At 48.4% G+C, this 22,106-nt stretch overlaps 1 protein-coding gene across 1 annotated transcript in view; it reads left to right on the forward strand.

The window, feature by feature from the left end:
• The first annotated feature begins 5,886 nt into the window (after positions 1-5,886).
• Positions 5,887-22,106, forward strand: part of ZFR2 (zinc finger RNA binding protein 2) — a 43,243-nt gene continuing 27,023 nt past the window's right edge. The window contains exon 1 of the mRNA XM_065873856.1: positions 5,887-5,939. Coding sequence (XP_065729928.1) covers positions 5,887-5,939 — 53 coding nt within the window. The remainder of the gene's footprint in view (positions 5,940-22,106) is intronic.

The following is a 22,106-nucleotide window of genomic DNA, read 5'->3' on the forward strand; positions in this document are numbered from 1 at the left end:
ATCCTCATGGACCCATTTCATGGGTCCCTCAGCCGACCACTTACGATGAGCCATGGGCCGAAGACCGGGCTGGGTGCTGGGGAGACAGAACCTTCTCAGACACATTCGCTCGGGGCCTCCGAGGGAAAGGCGCCCCCTGCAGGTGTGCGTGCGTCAGCCCCGCCCTGGAAGACCATAGAATGGTATAGAGTTAAGAGTGCACCCTCTGAAATCAAACCATAAGTGGATCGGGACACTGGCTCAGCCACTGGCTGGGGACTTGGTTGGGTAAGTGATCACACTTCCTGGACCTCAGTTTCCTCATCTGTGAAATGGAAACATTAAGGTACTGGCCTTTCGGCATTTAATGAAGTGATGCAGGGAGGGTGCTTGGCACAGTGCCGCAGTATGAGAAAAGTTCTATGCGTGTTTCTTGCTGTTGCTGTTTTTATTTTTAGACTGGTAGCAGGTTGAATGGTGCCACCCCCCACCCAAGATATGTCCATGTCCTAACCCCTGGAACTTGTGAATGTGACCTTATTTGGAAAAAAGGGTCTTTGCAGATGGAATTAAGTTAAGGATCTCCAGATGAGATCATCCTGGATTTAAGATGTGCCCTAAATCCCATGACAAGTGACTTCATAAGAGAAGAGAAGGGGGGGGCACATCATGTGAGGTCAGGATGATGCATCGACAAGCCAAGGAATATGGAGGGTTGCCAGTGACCACCGGAAGCTGGAGAGGCACCAAATGGATTCTCCCTCACAGCCCCCAGGAGAAGCCAACCCTGCCATTACCTTGATTTCAGACTTCTGGCCTCCAAAACTGTGAGAGGAAAAAAAAAAAAAAGCTATTGTTTTGAGCCACCTAGTTCGTGGTACTTTGTTATGGCAGGAAACTAATATCAATACATGATCCTAAGTAGGAATGGATGCCTGTTGTTACCTCCTGCCCCTCTTAATCACTGTGATGGTTTTCGCCTGTTCTGTGAACACATCAGGCTCATTCCCACCACAGGGCCTTTGCACAAGCTGCTCCCTCTGCCAGGTACGCTCTTCCCCCAGATGTTTGCATTATTCAGGTGTCAGCTCAGAAGTAGTCTCCTCAAAGAGGCCTTTCCTAATCTCACCGCCTACCCTGCCTCTCACTCCATCACCTTCCATCCCATTATCTAGTCTGATTTGTTTTTCAGTTTTTAAAAATTTTTTTTTCTTTTTTACTGTGGTAAAATACACATAATGTAAAGTTTACCATTTTAACCATTTGAAAGTGTATAGTTCAGTGACATTAAGTATGTTCAGTGTTGTGCCACCATCAGCACTGTCTAGTTCCAGAACTTTTTCGTCACCCCAAATGGAAACCCGTACCTATTAAGCAGTCTCTTACGTCTCCCTTCCCAGCCCCTGGCAACCACTAATCCACTTTCCGTCTCTGTGGATTTGCCTGTTCTGGATATTTCATATAAATGGAATAATCTACTATGCCATCTTTTGTGTCTAGCTTCTCTCACTGAGCATCATTTTTCAAGGATCATCCACATTGTGATGTGTGTCAGTGCTTCATTCGTTTTTATGGCTGAATCATATATATCATTGTGTGCATGTGCCACTTTTTGTTTATCCATTCACCAGTGGATAAACAAAAAGTGTTTCTACATTTTGGCTGTTGTGAATAGTGCTGCTGTGAACATGGGTGTACATGGTTTTATTTGAATCCCTGTTTTCAGTTCTTTGGGGTATATACCTGGGAGTGGCAATGCTGCATCATATACTAATTCTATGTTTACGGTATTGAGGAACCTGATGAGTCTTTTTTCATAACACTTACCACTATTTGAGATTATTTACTTGTTTCTTTGTTTATTCTAGGACACACACACACCCCCCCATTGGAATAGAAATTTCAGAAGAGACTTGGTTGGTTTTGTACACTGTAATGTGCCAAGGCAGTAGCACGCGTCACAAAGGAGATGTTCGGGAAGTGCAGGTAGAATGCACGGACGCTGGCTCCCCTTGTGGGTCTCAGACAACACTCTATTCACGTGGCTACCCCACTCACTGCATCAGGGTCGGTCCCCCTCCAAGCCAAAGGCATAAAGGCAACCGCCCCACAGCAGAGAAGGAGAGCCCAGAGACTCCAGCACAAGATCTGGACTTTGCACCTCTTGGCTGGAGGACGTGGCGCTCTGGGAAGAGACACTGAGCGGGAAATCCAGGTTTGTTCTAGTACTGGGCACTGGGGTCCGAAACGTGAGGAAGACTTTTTGCTTTCGTAGAACTTCCACTCGGAGAAGCAGATGGGCAAGGGAGTCTGGGCTGACATCTTTGGAGCAGAGTGGCTTGGGGGGCACATGGGGAGATTTCTCAGAGTGGGGCAGGGGTGGTGACCGTGTAGGTTGGGCGCTGAGGAGTGAGTAGGAGTTGGATGGATGAAGAAAGGGGAGAAAAGCATTTGGAACAGAAGGACATTTGTAAAGCAGCAGCTCTTCCTCCCTGAGAGCGCGCTGGGAGCTGTCCGTGGTGCTGCAGCCCGCCACCGAGCCGCTGCGTGAACCAAGATTGGCTGTCGTCTGGTTTATCGTTAATGGTGGTTATATATATTAATATATACGCATAACATAAAGTTTGCCATTCTAATCATTTTTAAATGTAAAGTTCAGTGGCATTAATTCCATTCACAATGTGTAACCATCCCCACCATCCATCTCCAGAACTTTCTCATCTTCCCAAACCAAAACTCTGTCCCCATGAAACACTAACTCCCCAGCCCCATTCCCCGAGAATGTAAGTTTCTTGAGATCAGAGATGTTTCATTTTGTCATTGCTATATCTTTAATCCCTAGACCAGTGGTTCTCACCTGTGGGTGATTTTACCCCCCCATGGGACATCTGGTGATGTCTGGGGACATTTTTGGTTATCATGACTTGGGGGATGGAGGTGATTCTGGCATCCAGTGGGTAAAGACCAGAGATGCTGCTCAACACTCTACAGTGCACAGGACAGCCCCTTCCCCAAGAGAATTATCTAGTCTGAAATATCAATGGTGCGGTCGTTGAGAAACCCTGCCCTAGAAGAATACCTGAAACGAAGTTAGTTCTCAGTGGAGTTTGTTGAGGCAATGAAATTACTAAACCTCCTTTTCCTGATTTGCAAAGGGGATTCATACAAATACATTTGATCCTCATTATTCACAGTATTTGTAAATTTGCCTACTGGCTGAAATTTATTTGTAACCCCCAAAATTAATACTCATGGTGCTTCCAGAGTCATTTGTAGACAACACAGAGAAGTGAAAAAATCTGAGTGCATGTGCTGTCAGCTGAGGTTGAACCAGATGATGTTTATTCCAGCCTAGGCCGTAAACAGCTGTCCTTTTTTGGGTCTATTTAGTGCCGTGCTTTTAACATTTTTGTGCTTTTTTTTTTTTTTGGTGATTTGGCTATTTATAATGGCCCCCACACATGGTGCTGAAATGCTGTCTAGTGTTTGTTAGCACAAGAAGGCTGTGCTGTGCCCTTATGGAGAAAATAAGCATGTTAGATAAGCTTCACTGAGGTGTGAGTTATAGTGCTCTGGAATGTGAGTTCAATGTTAAGGAATCTACAATGTATATTAAATAAGAAGCCTTTAAACAAACAACAAAAAGAACACGTAACACAAGGTTATGTATTGATCAGTTGATGAAAATGTTGTGACCAGAGGCTCGCAGGAACCTAACCCTGTATTTCCCCTAGGAGCAATGGGTCAGTATTTTGCTATTTCAGTGTTTGCAGCAACTTTATAGAACAGACCTGCTGCCAATAACGAGAATCAACTATACCTACTTCTGAGGGCTATTGTGAGGACTAGATAAGATTATGCATGTAAAGCATTTAGCACGATGCTTATAGCAAATAACAGGAAAGAAAAGATATTATGCAACCAGAGAAAACATCAAAACAGACCTGCTTCTGTAAAAGGCATGCAGCCTGGGTTATCTAGTTAGAGCTACAGGGAATTGGAGGGAGGCCATGTGTAATTACCACGCTGGCCTTTAGCCAGGGCATGGCAGGAGAGCTGCGTTTGCCAGACGCACTAGATTGTTTCTTGTGGCCACACATGGTCATTAAGACACAAATGGAAGAATGCCATCCACTAAATCACCCATACGGCTTTCCTTGGCACCCTGGGCTTGCCATGGTTTCCATCCAAGAATTAACTAGCCCTGTGCCTGCTTAGAAGGGTGGCAAAAGAACACCACCCCACCACGGTTGGTAAATGTACTCTTTTTTTTGCCTTTAAAAAATTAATATAAAAACTTGAAATAATTGTAGATTCACATGGGGTTGTAAAAAATCACACAGAGAGATCCCATGTACCCTTTTCCACCATGTTACCCAATGGTAACATCTTGCAAAATTATAGTATAATGCAGTAGCACTATTGCTTTTGACATAGTCAAGATATGGAACATTTCAATCACCACAGGATCTCTCATGTTGCCCTTTTATAGCTACCCCCAGTCCCCATTACCCCCTCCCCATGTCCTTAACCCCTAGAAATCACAAATATGTTCTCCATTTCTATGATTTTTGACCTTTCAAGAATTTTATGTAAATGGAACTTTTCCCACTCAGCATAATTCTCTAGAGCTTTATCCAAGTTGTGGTGTGTATCAAGAGTTTATGCCTTTTTATTGCTGACTAATATTCCATTTATAGGAAATGTCCAGAACTGGCAAATCCATAGAGACAGAAAGCAAACTAATGGTGGCCAGGGGCTGGGGTGGGGGTGGGGAAGTGACTGTTAAGAGTTCATGGTTTATTCTTGGGTGATGAAAATGTTCTGGAATTAGTCGTGATGGTTGCACAACTTTGTGAATATACTAAAAACCACTGAATTGCACACCTTAGTTGGGCGAATTGTATGGTACATGAATTATATCTCAATAAATCTGTTCTTAACCAAAGACTACCTTAATTGTAATAGTTTGGTTATGATCTGCTTCCCTGAATCTAAGTTCTTGAGGACTGGTGCCATGCAGCTTACTGTTGCACCCCCCCCCAAGATGGCCCTGCCTATAGTAAGTGGGTCAAGAAATAGCCCTCAAAATGAATTATCCTTAGAATAGGGTTTCTCCACCTTGGCACTGCTGACGTTGGTGCCAGGTCATTCTCTGTCGTGGGGGCCCTCCTGGGAACTGTGGGGCATTGAGCAGCATCCCTGGTCCCCATCCACTTAATGCCAGGAGCACCCCCAGTCGTGACAACCACAGATGTCCCCAGACACTGCCCACTCTCCTCTGGGGGCAAAACACTCCAGTTGAGAAGCACTAATTTAGAGCCACAGAATTTTAGGTACTGGAGCCTTAGAAGGCTCCACGAAAAGACTGGCACCCAGGGGGCTGCTGAAGGGACAAGCAGGACTTGGCCGTATCAGTAGGGCCAACATTCACCCAGCCAGAAACGGTCAGCGGGGCAACCAAATCCACCCGAGGGCACAAAAAGGAAAATCACTTCCAGCCTAGAAATCCCCAAGCTGAGAGGTTAAAGAGAAGGAGGGGAATCCGATAAGGGGCGGGGCTTGCGGCGAGGGGCGGGGCTTGAACAGAAACAGAGAGGGCCGGATCTGGGGCGTGGCGGGAAGGAGGGGGTGGAGCTAAAGACCCCGGATACTGGGCGCTCACAGGGAAGGTGGGACTCCAAGCAAGGGGCGGGGCTTGCGGCGGGGCGGGCTCGAGGCAAAGACACGCCCCCAGGCGCAGACTAGGAAGCGAGAAGGCGCAAGCTTCGCGCGGGGGGCGGGGCCTGGGGCGCGTGGCGGGGCGCAAGCGGCACGAGGCCTGGGCGCGGACCGGATGACGTCACGCGCCGGCGGCCCCGCCCCTTCGCGCCTCCGGGTCAGCGGGCGCGCTGTAGAGAAGCCAAGATGGCGGCGAGTAATTATTACGGCTTCGCGCAGGACGCCGGCTCGCAGTACAGGTAATGGCCCCCGCGCCGCCCGCGCTGCCCCGGCCCCGGAGAGGCCGCGGCCCCGAGTTGTAACTGTCGGGGAGAGCAGAGGGGCTCCTGACGTGGGAGAGGGTTCTGGGCTTGTCGCGGGGATGGACCTGAGGGGGCGCCGAGATCTGACGAGAGGTGGGGCTGCCTGGGAGGGTACCTGGCCGGACTTGGGGAGGGGAAAGGGCCAAGGACGGAGGGCGGGGAGGTCAAGCCTCCTGACTTGGGGTGGGGGTGGGGAGAAGACAGAGATCTGGGAGTGCACCTGGCGGGGCAGAGGGTGGAGCAGAGAGCTCGGGGAGGGGAGGGAGAGCGGAGTGGAGATGGGAGGGAAGACAGCCCTGGAGGGGTTCCTGGCCAGGCAGGGGGATGTGGGGTTTGGAGGTAAGAACCCTGATGGGGGGAGGGGGTGTTAGAGAACACGGAGACCTGAGAGGGTGACGGGGGGAGAGGCAGAGGCATGGGGGAGGGGGATAGAGCCCTGACTGGAGGGGCGGGCAGAGACTTGATGGCGTAGAGGTCTTGACCTGAGCGAAGTCCTGAGACCCAATAGGAGAGTGGGCACCTGGGGCTTCCTGGGGAGGGAGAACAGTAAGGAAGGGTAGAGGGACCTGGAAACTCAGTGGAGGAGGCGTCTGGATATTTTAAGATCTCCTGGTAGGGGCCTAGGGAAGAGCCAGGAATGGGGGTGGGCAGGGATGGGAAGCAGCCTGGGGAAGGAGGGCTCTGTGGGTAGAGACACATGGGTGTGTCTGTACCCCAAATGTACACATGCACATCATTCTCCAGGGCTTCTTCTTGGAGCCTGTCTGCGGTCTCAGTCCTTCAACCTGGCACTCCAGACCAGGTCCCAGGCGGGGACGCAGGCAGAGCGGGCATCCCTGGGGGAAAGTGCTCCCCTACCCACTTTCCTTTGTCGCCCTGGTGTCACTTGCCAACTGGTAGCCTGGCAGAACCTCCTCCTGGGCCAGTTTCTCACAGACTGGATTCAAACCGCCCCTTAGATAACTGAGCGACAGGTGCCTGCTGCCCCACAGGCCTGTTAGGGTTGTTTCATGCTCTCATTCAGCACGTTGAAAATAGGTAAGCCTAGTGGAAAGTTAGTGTCCACCCCTCCCTCAACCCCGTTGTTGTGGTGCTGCTGTGTTCTTTCCTGTGGGATCAGGAGGAATTCGGTCAGGCCTTGGAACCAGGGGTTGTGGAAGTTGAGAGAGCTCTTCCTGCTTTCTGTATCCAGAGTGGTCTGAAAGGTGTAGTGTTGGCTGGTCAGGGAAAGAATGGCTACAGAGTGTTACATTTTTATGTTATCCTTCCCTGTTTCCATCATCCTTGGTGGTACAGCATTCTTATTGCCAGTGCTTAGTTGCAGCAGCAGGACTAGGCTAGGCTGTGAGAGACCACACCCTTTTGGAAATGTTCTGCCCCTCTGCCTGCTTGCTGCCACTGCTTTCTTTCCTTTCTCTCTCCTTTCTCTTTCTCTTTCTTTCTCTCTTTCTCCGGTGCATTATTTAGTGAGATGCGGAGAATCACTTGAATGTTAGGTTTTCTATTAAGATTACCTTCCAGAGGAGAAGTTTGAGCACTTAACTGGTAAAACAGGTAATTGCGGGCCTTCAGCAGATGTTTTTGTCATTTACCTGAATTAAGGTATTTAAACACTTTGGCACAGCTCTTGTCTGGATTCTGATGACTTAGGTGATACAGTAAACACACATGTGACTAAGGATGTTAAACTACCACGAACTGAATGTCAAATTAGTCAGTGTCTTTAGAATTGTCCCCAAGGGTGTATGTTATTCCTTGAGAAAGGAGTAGATTTAACTAAATCAAAAACATAGGAATCGGGCTTCCCTGGTGGCGCAGTGGTTGAGAGTCCGCCTGCCGATGCAGGGGACACGGGTTCGTGCTCCGGTCCGGGAAGATCCCACATGCCGCGGAGCGACTGGGCCTGTGAGCCATGGCCGCTGGGCCTGCGCGTCCGGAGCCTGTGCTCCGCAACGGGAGAGGCCACAGCAGTGAGAGGCCCACGTACCACAAAAAACAAAAACAGAAACAAAAAAAACCATAGGAATCATAGCAAAATCAATTTTAGTCTCAGAAAACCTTGAAACAAGATAACCTGCGTTGTCTGAATAGTTTTAAGTTAACTAGACATTCTCTTTTGGGGGAAACAACTTTTGCTTGAAACCTTCAGCTGCTTTTAAAGTATATATTTCTTACATAATGTGCCATGGAAAAACTGATCAGGTAACAGATTTTGTGAGTACCAACTTTATGGACAAATACTGGACAACAGTATTTACAAAGCCCATTTCATGGATTGCCAAAGCAAAGACGACAGTTTATTTCTTAGAGGAATTTTGCATAGGTTTTTTTGGCTTTTAAAATTGGTAATCATAGCCCTGGATAGTAATATTCCTTACATTGTCATCCATAAATAGGGTTGGAATTGGAACTGTTCTTAAATTGTTGTTCAGTAAGAATCGGATGTACACTTACTCATGAAGTTATAAGAAAAGTTTGTAATTACTTGTAAATAATGATGATTTTCATTTATTTTACTTTAGGTGGTCTTTTAAATCTCATAAAGCTTTTTTAGACTTAGAGTTAGTGCTGCACGTGTTCAGAATTAAGGATTCATCCCATGTGGAAAATTGAATCTGACAGTGTGTTTAATTAGCACTGAATGCAGTTTTCAGGTGTGAGGCTGAGAGCCGCTCAAGAAATCCAGCAGAGTTCTGTGTGAGTTAAGTCGAGTTGGTAATGAAAGCATTGAGAGCTCAGAGCTGTACGGTGGATGTCCCCGGGGGTGGAATGTGACAGGCGGGCCAGATCTACTGTAATATTTCCCTTTTCTAGCAGTTTTGTCAAAATACTACCCATCTAGTGTAGCTGGCTACCTCTACCTTTGCATCCTTGTTAAACCTAAATAAGACAGCTACTGGGTTTTGGTTTAATACTTGACTTCCCATCAGGAGAAGTTCTATTTTAATAAACTTTTGGCATAAATGTTAATAGCCGCATTCCTTCATCTGGAGAATATCAGGAAGTTGGAAGCCTGATTGGAACCCCATCAAACTCTGTTAGTGGTGGATAACAGTATGAAGTGCTGGTTACTAATTCTCTGTATTGAATAAGTCCCAAGCACTTGATATCTCGTCCAGTCCTCACAGTAATCCCGTGAGCTAGGTATTAATGATACCCATTTTGCTGATAAGGAAACGAAGCTCGGGGTGCAGTAACTGGTGTAGGATCCCCAGGGTGGTGAGTGGTGGTGTCTGGCTAGGAATGAGGGCTGCCTGGCTCCCAGGCCGTGCCTTTGCCCCATGGTAGGGCATGCCCGAGCCTGGGGAGGTGCTCGTGGTGGCAGACCTAGCCTGATGCAGCCGCTCAGCAGTGGGGCCTGCTGGCAGAGACTGGGTTCCGCCATTCTTTACGCTGTCACCTGGATCCTGCCCCTTTCGTTTGGGTCCTAGTCAGATTGTGGTTTAGGGCCGCATTCTTTAGACCTTGCAAAATTACTTGCTCTGGAGTGGGGAGGCCGAGGAAGTATCTGGTCCAGTGTCATGGGGATGGTAATGATAACCCAAGCCATGTCTCTCAATAATCTCTTCCAGAGGCAACAGATAGCTTGGGAAAGGCAACAGAGCCCACGTCAGCCATGGGGGGCAGCATAGGCAGCCCCAGTGCTGCCAGATGAAAAATCACCCATTAACACCACCCAGGTAGGAGACCGCTGCCCTGTCAGGTATGGCTACGACCAGATTCAGAATGGTCCTGGTCATACCCAGGCCAGCCTCTGTTGCCTGCACCCCATGTCTGACCCCCTGGTCTCCAGGCCCTTCCAGAGTGAACGTTACCCTCCAAGGCCTGTCTGTCCCCTGAGCTTAGGTCCCAGAAGCACAAGCTGCTAGAGAGAATCTGGTGTCATTGCCTCAGGGACTGGGGTGCACCTGCCACCACACCCAAAAGCAGGAGAGTGGGGCTCGTGGGAACCTGTAGTTGAGTTTGAAGCAGTCCTGACAATGATTGCACCTCAGCAGCACTTCCCGCGTACTCCCCGATGGGATTGACTGGAGGCGGACCCTGGGAAAGCAAGGCACAGGAGTTCTCCTTTTACAGTGTGCCTGCTGTTGTTTTCTTAAAGACCCATCTCAGAAAGGCTCTCAGCTGCAGGCGAGACCTGATTTCAGCATATTTTAAGGAAAACCTTTCAAATGACAGAACTATACTATCTGTGTTCCAACCACACGTACATGAGGTACATTTAAAATTTTTGAAGTGTGGATTTTGAATTTTCATTTTATCCATTTTAGAGCTAAAAGTCAACTCACCAACATCAGAGCATAAGTGAATTCCTAACAGAGATTTTTTTTCCTTAACATATTCTGTTTCTGAATTTTTTAAAGTTTTATATTTTGTCTTTTGTCTGGATCTACCAATGTGTGTATTTAGAATGATCAGAACAAGTGTATCAAATTTAAAAGCATTTTCAAAGGATCCTTTAAAATTCTTTTTTCGTGTGAGTGTAATTGGTGTTCTCTTATGTGGTTTTGGAGGTAAGGAGACAAAGACCATTGATCTGGATGAATAACTGAGCAGTCCTAAAAAGTAAGGGAAACGTGTAGAAAGGGTATTTATAAACCTCGTATTCATTCCTTATTTTATAGTCTATATTTTATATTCATTATTTTATATTCATTCTTTGTTCATTCTTTATTAGTAAATCAAAAGTTTGTGAACCTTCAGATCACGGATTGCAGATGGTCTAGTAAGGAGCAGACACATACATGTGTGAATACCGTCTAAGATAGAGGATAGAGGGTCTGTCAGGGGAGGATCAAAACAGCGTGCGCACCCCACCCTCCCACCTGTCATCGACACATGGCACTGAACCCAGAGTGGCAAGTCTTCCCAGTTTCCCAGAGAACCCACAATAATTCCCTGTCCTACGTGAAATCCCCCAAATTTTAAATAGCAGAACCAAAGTCAGACTGTGAGCCAAATGACACCTGTTTCCACTTTATGACCTTGCTTTCTGTTCTTAGAAGTTTAATCACAGAAGGATAATGTAGAAGACATTATAGATACATTTGATAATTAAAAGGAATAGTATGTATTCCAGCTAGAAGGAGGAGCCCTCCTTTTTGACTGGTTTTAGTCGATTAAGAATGTCGTGGGGTTTTGCGTGTATGTTAAGAAGATAATACCAGTTTTTGTCTTCATCACGGCTCTGAGCTGTTCAGATAGCTTATTCATCTAAGGTGAGAAACGCTGTTTAATTCAAAACAAAATTAGGAAGCTTTGACAAAACGCAGGGATTTTTTGCTTGTTTCTTTTGTTTTTTTGTATGTCTGTGACACCTTAAATCTGAAGTGTGCTCTTTACTCATAGGGTATTCTAGAATCTTGGTAGGAAAAGCTTTTGGTACCACCCAAGGTCTAACTGGTGGGTAATTGTTCCCTTGTTCTGTCCCTTGTACTGTGGGATCCGCACACCAGCTGGGAACTGACATTCTCTGCCTGTCCTTTTCTCTTATACTTGCGTTAGAGGGTATTTCTAAGCTTGCCAGACTTTTCTAGCTAGAAACTTCATTTGTAAATATTTGGGGGAACGGGACTTTTTTTTTGGTACATATTGTGCTTTGGGCAGGTTTTCTTTCCCCCCAGAGGTAAGTTGCATTTGCAGCACATCACTGCCCGCTTGCATATTTAAATTAACTGTTGACTAAGAATTGAGAATTGCTTCACTTTGGTTCTGTAGCACTTTGTAGTTTGGAAACTCACTTTTGTTGACTGAGGTTAACTCCTTGTGAGTTTTGCTCTCTGGGAACAGAAAGAACTATAATGTCTAAGACTCTTGGAATGAATGTTTTTAAAATAGATTTTATTTATTTATTTATTGGCTGCGTTGTGTCTTCCGTGGCTGTGCGCAGGGCTTTCTCTAGTTGCCGAGGGCTTCTCATTGCGGTGGCTTCTCTTGTTGCAGAGCACAGGCTCCAGGCACGCAGGCTTCAGTAGTTGTGTCACACGGGCTCAGTAGTTGTGGCGCACGGGCTTAATTGCTCCGCGGCATGTGGGATCTTCCCGGACCAGGGCTGGAACCCGTATCCCCTGCATTAGCAGGCAGATGCTTAACCACTGCGCCACCAGGGAAGCCCGGAATGAATGTTTTTAAAAAAGCCAGTGGCTTCTTTTAAATTTTGAATGTCATTGCTTGAATCAGGGTTGGTGGTTCGACATCTGTTGTATTTGCTTATGAGAAACTCACACTGGCTGTCTAGTCCCACCTCCCTCTGTTGACACGAGAGGCCCATGTGCTAGACCAGCATAGATGTTGCTGTGGAGGTTTTTCTGCCCCTTAAAGCAGCAGGAGAGGGCTGGAACCACGGATGAGCCCTCTCTGCCCAGAACAGCATTTCACCTATTTGGTTCATGGCAGCAAAAAGGCACGGCCATATTGATCCTGGTTGGGCGTCCTCTCACTTGCACTGCTTCTGGGGAGGGCGAGTGTACATAATGCTTTCTCTTTAGCTTAACCAGCATGTATCAACAAGATGGCATTCTTAAGCATCTGACCAGCAGGGCTAACTATGCAGCCACCTTCCATGTGAGCACCACGTTCCTTTTCAGAAGGACAGAAGAGAATTCTGGGAGTTCCACTGCCAAACAGAACATGGCTCACCCTCAACGCTCAGGAAACTCCCGTCACGAGTCTCTGGAATCCCTGCCTCGGGAACACCAAGCAGCCCAGTGGCTCTGTCTTGAGGCGCTAGGCTGGCCCTGACTGGGAGCTGGAGACTCCTGACTACATTTTAAAGAAGGCTGCAGATGGGCGTAAGGGAATGAAATTCTCCATCATCTTCCCAAGAGCCCAAGGATTTAGTTCTCCAGATCCCTTTCCAGGATGTCTTCCGGGAGTACCTGGGTCTGAAATGGATATTTAACATGGAGAGTACATATAAGCCTTTCGTGGAAAAAAAAAAAACTTCTGTTAGAAAAATCAGAATTGTTATGGGAATGAATGTATGGTATGCTGTATGTTTTGAATATAAAACCCTTATGGGGGGCTTCCCTGGTAGCTCAGTGGTTGAGAGTCCTCCTGCCGATGCAGGGGACACGGGTTCGTGCCCCGGTCCGGGAAGATCCCACATGCCGCGGAGCGGCTGGGCCCGTGAGCCATGGCCGCTGAGCCTGCGCGTCCGGAGCCTGTGCTCCGCAACGGGAGATGCCACAACAGTGAGAGGCCCGTGTACTGCAAAAAATAACAATAAAATAATAAAACCCTTGTGGGGCTTCCCTGGTGACGCAGTGGTTGAGAGTCCGCCTGCCGATGCAGGGGACATGGGTTCGTTCCCCGGTCTGGGAAGATCCCACATGCCGTGGAGCAGCTGGGCCCGTGAGCCATGGCCGCTGAGCCTGCGTGTCTGGAGCCTGTGCTCCGCCAACGGGAGAGGCCACAATAGTGAGAGGCCCGCGTACCGCAAAAAAAAAAAAAAAAAGCCTTGTGAACTGAAATGCCAAATGAAGTCATCTCTCTGGGTGTATATGTATGCATGTACCCACAAAATAACAAATGTGATCTTACTGCCAATAAAACGGGTTTGAAAATATCCTCCCTGATGAATGTCTTGAATGCGCATGTTAGCCTTGGGTATCGCCCTTCACAGTGCACCGTCTAAGCTCCGAATGTTCCTCAACCCTGTGAGTAGTCACAGACGCACCTAGGAAACTTAGCTAGGTCAGGATGCCGGAGCCGAGGTTTTCTCCCCATAGCACTGCAAAGTAGGTGATCGTTGAGGTTGCGATTTCCAAGTGCTAGGAACTCAGGTTTAACCCCTCCTTCTGGTTTAGTTTCTGCCATTGGGGTGGGGGTGGGGGTCCTTAGGAGGAGGGTTGATAGATAAGTGGGTGAAGAGCTATGCCCTGGAAGGAAGAGTCCATGATTTAAAAAGAAAGCACTATGTAAGGTTTCTCAGCACTGTGGTTCCACAAAAATCTTTCTTCCACTTGATTTTTTTTTCTCATACTCTAAATGTTTTGATTGTGTTTGTGTGCTCACTGAATGATTCTTTGAAAGCAGTCTGCAACAGAGGTCATTGTTACAGCAAACCCAGAGTGACTTGTCTTTCCTCCTGACCATCCCCGTGACATTTCATCACCTGCCTGTAGATTCCTCAGATGCGCCCTTCTGAAGTGAGGTCTACACTCAAGGTGCAATGTGTCCTTACGATTGGCCTTTTAGGAGCAAGCAGAGCGTGTACCAGAGAGTTTCCTGGGTCGGGGAATGTGACCTCCCCAGACGAGTCCCTTCCATCTCCGGGCCTCCGTGTCCCCATCGGTTAGGTGACTCACTGAACAAGCTCATATCCATGGGTCTTGCCAGCCTTGCATTCTCAAATCTTATCTAGACGATGCACCCAAAGAAGCCTGACTCTCCAAAACAAAATTCAGACCAAAAATCCTGCGACCCAAAGACAAGGATGGCAGCCAGGACTTGTGAGTCTGCGTCACACAGATGTGCTTCAGTCCCGCTCTTCCTGAGCCAACAGGTGCCGGTGCTTTCTCCCCAGCTTCCCGCCTCAGCTCTTCTCCCTGCCAGGCAGGCGGCACTCACCGGGCCCTTGTTGTCATGGGGACAGTGGCCCTGGGCTTTGTGGTGCAGCGGCACCCTCTCCCTGTGAGCAGCAGGTGACTTCAGACGCAGCAGCACAAGCTTAGGCCCCTTGCTTGAGGGGAGGCTTCACCGAGAGTAAATGTGTGACTCTGTTCTTCAACAACTACTCCCAACTCCTTGCTCTTGGTCGGGGCTGAGAATTGGTAGCCTGCAGACCATGTTTGATTATCACACCAGCTCTCTTCGGCCCGTGCAGTGGGTTTTTTACTTGCTATATTTGAGTTAGGTGCCAGTATTTTAAAATTGGGAGACTTTCCAAAGATTTCTGGTATCGTTTAAAATGGGAAGATCTGGCCACTCTGGGCTGTGTTGTGAGCTCCTGTGCGAGGCACTGTAGCACATGAGTTCTTGTTTGTCACGACATCCCGAGAGGTAGGTGTTCCCATTTTACAGGTGAGTAAACTGAGACGAGGAAAGAAGAAGTGACTCGCTCAAGGCCCCGCGGTGAGCCAGAGCCAGGACTGGAAGCCAGGTGGTGTGGCTCCTGTTCCCATGCCAGCTGCTGGACTGTGGCTCTCCTCCCAGTTCCTAAGCTTGAAACCCCTGTGAGCTCTTCCTTGATCTTGATCTTGGTCCTTGGTCCTCATGCAGAATCCTCGTGTCCTCAGCCTCTTCTCTTAACCTTGCTCTAAGGGAGTGTCTCATTTGTGCCTGCAGGATTTTCATGCATGGAGGTGACTGACGACAGGGGCCGTCTTGCCACTGAATGAGGATTTATTACATTTTCCGAGAGAAGGGAACACACCACACCACACAGGGGCACGTAAACTTTGCCTTTAATCTCAGCAAATGCTTTTTGCTCTCCCATTCAAGGAGAGATTCTTAAGCTGGGGCCTGTGAGGCCCCAGGTGATGACCGGCAAAGCTGTGCCATTTCCAGGGAGTCACAGCTTTCATCTCATTAGTAAAAGGACCCAGAAAAAGGCTATTAGAAACTGACCTCTTACCAAAGGGAGCCGGAGAAGAGGTGTGGGGACTCTCCCTTCAGACTTGGGGCAGGGAGCCTGGGCGGGAGTGACAGCTTCTGCTGCTGACTCACCTTCCTGCCCCCTACCTTTAAATGTTAGGCTCTAATCCCTGATCCCCAACCCTGGGCACCCCGACCTTGCAGGTCTGAGTTTCTCAGATTGTTCTCTGTGAGGCCGTCCTGGGCGCTGTGGGGTGTGGAGCAGCATCCCTGGCCCCCATCTACTCGATGCCAGGAGCCCCCCAAAGTGACAACCACAGATATCCTCAATATCACCCCCTTTCCCCTGGGGGCAGGATCACCCCAGGTGAGAACCCCTGCTCTAGATTACCTAGGCTTTGACAACCATATGGGCCATGCCTGAGGAGTCTCTCCCATGAGCTATTTTTTGGTTAGCTCAACTCCTGAAACCTCGATGTGGTAGATTGGTTGCCAAAACACCCCTGTCCTTTATGTTGTTCCTTCTTATATCCACGCCCTTTCCACTGTGACCATGCAGCTCTTCCCATCTAGAAATTATCAATACATCCATTTCCCTGGCCCTCGAGCCTGGGCTTCCTTGTGCTCCTCCTTGGCCCGTAGATTGCAGCGGAAGAGATACTGCCATAGACTGAAGGTTTATACACCCCCCGCCCCGCATTCCTATGTTGAAACCTAACCCCCAAGTTGATGGCATTAGGAGGTGGGGCCTTTTGGAGGTGATTAGGTCATGAGGGTGGGGTCCCTTGTGAATGGGATTAGTACCCTTTGAAAGGGACCTCAGAGAGCTCCCTTACCCCTTGTGCCATTTGAGGACACAGCAAGAAGATGGCTATCTATGAACCGGGACGCAGGCTCTCACCAGATACTGGTCTGCTGGTTCCTTCATCTTGGACTTCCCAGTCTCCAGAACTGAGAAATTTCTGTTGTTTATAAGCCACACAATCTATGGTATTCTGGTGTAACATCTGTTCGAGCTGCCAATCCTGTCCATGCCTGTTCTAAGCGTAGACCTCCAGAGCCTTTGCACACGTCCTCTCCATCTTGGGGGACCCTGCCACATGAAGGGCCCCCAGCTGGACCACTGGAGGAGAAGATACTATCGGGAGGAGGGCTTCAGTGCCCGTTGGACAGCCAGCTGCCCTCCAGAAGTGGAGCTGCCTGCTGCTGACCTCAGATGCAGCCCAGCCCAGCCTACAGAGTTAGGAACAAAATAAATGATGGCTGTTTTAAGCTGGGGATCAGCAAGCCTTTTCCTAAAAGGTCGGAGAGTAAATATTTTCCATTCCAGGGGTGTCTTAGTTCAGGCTGCTGTGAGAAAGTACCACAGACTGGGTGGCTTGTAAACAACAGGAGTTTATTCCTCTGGAGGTCTGCGATCAGGGTGCAGGCAGGGTTGGGTTCTGGTGAGAACCCTCTTTGGGTTGCAGATGCTGACTTCTCACTGTGTCCTCGCCTGGAGGAGAGCGGAGTGGGGAGGCAAGCTCTCCTGTGACTTTTATAAGGGTACTCATCCCATCACGGGGGGCCCCACCCTCATGACCTCATCTAATCCTAGTTACCTCCCAAAGGCCCCACCTCCTAACACCATCACATTGAGGGGTAGGGGTTCAACATAACAATTTTGGGGAGACACAAACATTCAGTCCACAACAGCGGGCTACACTGGGTCTGTTGCAGCTACAGAGCTCGGCCACTATAGGGCAAAAGTGGCTGAAAGCAATACATAAACAGGTGGGCATGGCTATGTGCCATCAAAACTTTATATTTTGACACTGAAATGTGAGTTTTGTATAATTTTCACGTGTCATGAAATAGTACTCTCTTAACTTTCTCCAACCACTTAAAAATGCAAAATTCATTTTTTGCTCATGGGCTGTGCAAAAAACAGGCAGTGGGCAGATATGGCCATACTTGGCCTAGCCGCCTTTTAAATCCCTTCCATTTCTCCCTTTATCCCTTCCGTCTGGGCTCCACTGTGCTGAGCCCTCTCCTGAGAAGGGCACGAGTCACATGGCACGTGCACCCTCCCCAGCTTGAGGGCATCCACGCTCCACTTCCGCAGAGCTTGCTTAGCTAAATAAAAGCCAGGCAACGCGTCATCCTCCCGGACCACAAACAGCTTTGTGTTGCCCTGAGCAGTTACTCAGGTGGGCCTACTGTTCCCTTTGGGGTCACAGCTACCACTTTGACCATAGTCATGAAACGTTTACTTAACTGCTTTGCAAGCCCCGTTTTGGGTGTCTGCAAAGCCCTCGACCACCGGGAGCTGACCTGGCTGAAATTTGCATAGGTGACCTGAAGTGGCCTCTGTATATCAGCTTTGCCCTCAGCTTCTCCCCTCTACAGCCATCACCACCTGTCTAGTCTGCTCGAGCTGCCATAACAAAACACCACAGACTGAGTGGCCTAAACAATGCACGTATTCGTCACAGTCTGGAAGCTGGACATTCAAGATCCAGGTGCTGGCAGGGTTAGTTTCTCCTGAGGCCTCTCTCCTTGGCCTGCAGATGGCTGCCTTCTTCCTGTGTCCCTGTGTGGTCTTCCCTCTGTGTGGGCATCCCTGGTGTCTCTTCTCATAAGGATACCAGTCCTATAGGATTAGGACCCCACCCTTATGGCCTCATTTAATTCTTTAAAGGCTCTATCTCCAAACACAGTCTTATTGGGGTTAGGGCTTCATGTGAATTTGAGGGGGGGCGGGCACAACTCAGTCCACAGCACCACCTTAGCATCCTGAAACAGGACAGATCTTGTCCTGAGATACCGTGGTGACTCCGGATTGCTTACTGGATAAAACTCGGATTCTGCCTGGCATCCCAGAGTCCCGAGCCCACCATCCAGTCTCCTGTCACCCACCCCTCCTCTGTCCCTCAGCACACAGGGCCATTCCCCTGTCAGCCCCTGTGCTCTTCTCCCTTTCCCACATGTGTGCCAGGCCCTTCTCTCAGCCCAGGGGGCTGCATCTGAGCCCCTCTCTGGAATCCCAGTATTCTTCATAGGTGAGGCCTTTTCAGGCTCTGGGTTGGAGGGGGAGGCTCCCGCTGCCTGCTGGGCTGTCAGCACATCCATACTTCTTCCAGACGGTGTGTCTCTGTCTCCCCCGCCCCTCCCCCAGTGTCTCAGCTGTTTGCTTCATCCTGTCATCTGAGTAGAAGGGGGCAGGGGTGACCTCCGGTGAGATCAAGGGCGTTTCAGCATCCCACATAAAACTCAAAGCTGATATCTACCCTGACCCTGTACGCCTCACAGCCAATCAGTCTGCGCAGAGCTGTGACGTTTGCAGGCCCTCGTAATAAAACTGACGGGAGTCACCCTGCAGGGCACGGGAACACCTGAGATTTCCCACCACTGAGTTACATCAAGACCAAACGGCTTGGACGCCCAGCCATCTGTGGGCAGACTCTCCTTTTGTCCTTGACTTTGGTCTAGCTCAGTGGTCTTCAAACCTCAGGGTGCATAAGCATCACTACTCAGGGTTGTATACAACCAAAACATGTCCTGAATTCTTAGTTTACACCCGCAAACGTGCTGTCTCGAGCCTGATCCCGAGTCACAGGGTAGCCCTCAGTGTCCCGGTGATCCTTCTGGAGTAGGGTCTGGACCAGCTGTAAACCAACACATGACATTGCCCATCTGCAGCTGGGGACTCAGAGCTGGTGCCCTGGGATTGGGCTTGTCTTAGACCAGTGGTTCTCACCCGGACAGTGTCTGGGGAAATCTGTGCTTGTTTGAACTGGGGACACCTCTGGCATTGGGTGGGTGGAGGCCACGGCTGCTGTTCCACAGCCCAAAGTGCCCAGGATGGTCCCCTACAGAGAGTGATCGGGCTGCAATGTCAGCATTGCCTGGATCGAGAAACCCTGCCCTAGACAGAACAGGCTGTTTGATCTCCTGGCCTGGAACAAGGTCAACAACTGCCCGCCTCACTGGTTCCCTAGGTGGGCCCCCCACCAGATGGAGACACAGCTTTTGACCTGAGCTGGGTCACTGCGGGAGCAGGTGAAGAAAGCCCCAAGCTTGTCTCTACTCCCTCAGGCCCTCAGCTAAAGGACAAGACTTGCCCTCCACCGCAGGAAACACTTTGCCTCAGCACCTTCAGTGGGCACCACTTGGTGCGCTGGGTCTTCAGGACTGGGGGCGGAGACCCTTCTGGAGGTGGAGGCCATTGGCACGCTGGGAAGCCAGGCAAGAAGGAAAGCATCACTGCAGTGCTGATGGCCTCTTACCCAGCAGAGGCAGCAGGGCTCAGTCCAGAGAGTTCCAGGTCTGCGCTCACACTTGGACTCCAGCACTCCTGCCCTTGCAGCTTGGGCAGCTCAGACCCCTTTGTTGAGCCTTCTGAGTGGCTTCAACGGCATGGCTTTTTATCGTCCTCCCAAAGCCCATCCCATCCGTTTTCCTTGCCGGTTTGGGTTGGTCCACACCTTTCCCATGTGACTCAGGAGAAGGTGGCCCCAGCTCCAGGTTAAATCCTTATGGATCTGAGGCAGCCATCCTCACCCCATTCTCCTCAGCTGTGTCCTGTTTGGAGCAGGTCGTGTGGGACCCAGGCTGGACAAGATGCCATGAGGGGAAGCTGGCACGAGAAGGCATATACAGAACATACGTAGAACATGTGTAACAGTAGAAAATGGGGAATAGCATGTGGTGGTTTAAAAATATTGCCATAAATTCTCATATTCAGTGTTCATTAAGAGAATTCATATTCCAGATTCCCATAAATAAATTCACTCCTCCCTTCAAAAGATGGTGCTTAATCCTCTCCCCTTGAGGGTGGGTGTATTTAGTGGTTCACTTCTAAGGCAGAATGTGGCAGAAGTTATGCCATGTGATGTCTGAGGCTCATAACAAGGATAGCTTCCACCTGGTCCTTCCTCTCTCTCTCTCTCTGGCATCTCTCATTCTGGGGGAAGCTGGACGCCATGTTGTAAGAACACTCAAGCAGCATTGGGAAAGCACCAACCATGTTAAGGAGCCATCCTGGAAGCAGATCTCACTACCCCCACTACGCCAGTCGAGCCTTCAGATGATGCTGTCCTAGCCAACTTCTTTTTTTTTTTTTTTTTGGCCGTGCCGTGCAGCATGGGGAACCTTAGTTCCCCGACCAGGGACTGAATTCGTGCCCTGCATTGGGGGCGTGGAGTCTTAACCACTGGACTGCCAGGGAATTCCCCCAGTCGACTTCTTATTGGCAACGTCTTAAAGACTCTGAGTCAGAGCCCATCCACGCCACTCTCAAATTCTGACCGACAGAATCTGTGAAGATGGTAAATATTATTGTTTGCAGCCACATGGTTGGGGGGAATTTTTAAAATTGAAGTATAATCACTTACAACATTCTGTTAGTTTCAGGTATGTAACATAGTGATTTGATATTTTTATACATTACAAAATGATCACCACGATAAGTCCAGTTATCATCTGCTACCATGCAAATTTATTGCAATATTATTGACTATATTCCCAATGCTGTATATTACATTCCTCAGACTTACTTATTTAAGGACTGGAAGTTTGTACCTCTTAATCTCCCTCACCTATTTAACTCATCCTCCCAACCCCCTCCCTACTGGCTACCACCAGTTTATTCTCTGTATCTATGAGTCTGTTTCTGTTTTGTTATGTTTACTCATTTGTTTTATTTTTTAGATTCTTCACATAAGTGGGATCATGTGGCATTTGTCTTTCTGTCTGACCTATTTCATTCGGCAGAATACCCTATAGGTCTATCCATGTCACAAATGGCAAGATAATCATTCTTTTTTTTACGGCTGAGTAATATTCTGTCGTGCACGAGTACACGTGCATGCACACGTGTGTGTGTGTGTGTGTGTGTACCTAAGTATCCGTCATTAGACAAATGGATAAAGATATATATCTCCTTTATCCATCTTCTTTATCCATTCATCTATCAGTGGACACTTAGGTTGATTCCATATCTTGGCTTTTGTAAATAATGCTGCAGTGAACATAGGGGTGCATAATCTTTTTGAATTAGTGTTTTTGTTTTCTTCAGAAAAATCCCCAGAAGTGGAATTGCTGGATCATATGCTAGTTCTATTTTTAATTTTTTGAGGAAGCTTCATATTGTTTTCCATAGTGGCTGTACCAATTGACATTTATTGGGGGTAATTTTTAACTCTGCAATAGAAACTGATATATAATATAACTACTTACCAATAGTAAAATAGGCAAATGAAATACAGCCAAACAAATGAATAGCCTTCACAGTTTGAGAGGCCCAGACCAAAAGTACAAATGGAAGCCAGCATGCCATGTCTAAATATTTCAACATTATAGACCAAACTGGCAAAAGTTAAATACAGTATGTTCTGTCCCACCTACCTTAACAAATATAACTTTCTAATGACCAAGAAGAAAAAAAAGAGTGATGCTAGGTTTACAGTTGTCAGAACATCAAAGGCTATCATTACTGTGCGTGTCTGGGCATTCTGGTGATGGGCTGATGATGTTTGGGTGTCTTAAATAAAATAAAAACATACTAATTCATAAATGATGATATAT

Source organism: Phocoena phocoena, chromosome 3 (genome assembly GCF_963924675.1).
Source record: "Phocoena phocoena chromosome 3, mPhoPho1.1, whole genome shotgun sequence".
Lineage (NCBI taxonomy): Eukaryota > Metazoa > Chordata > Mammalia > Artiodactyla > Phocoenidae > Phocoena > Phocoena phocoena.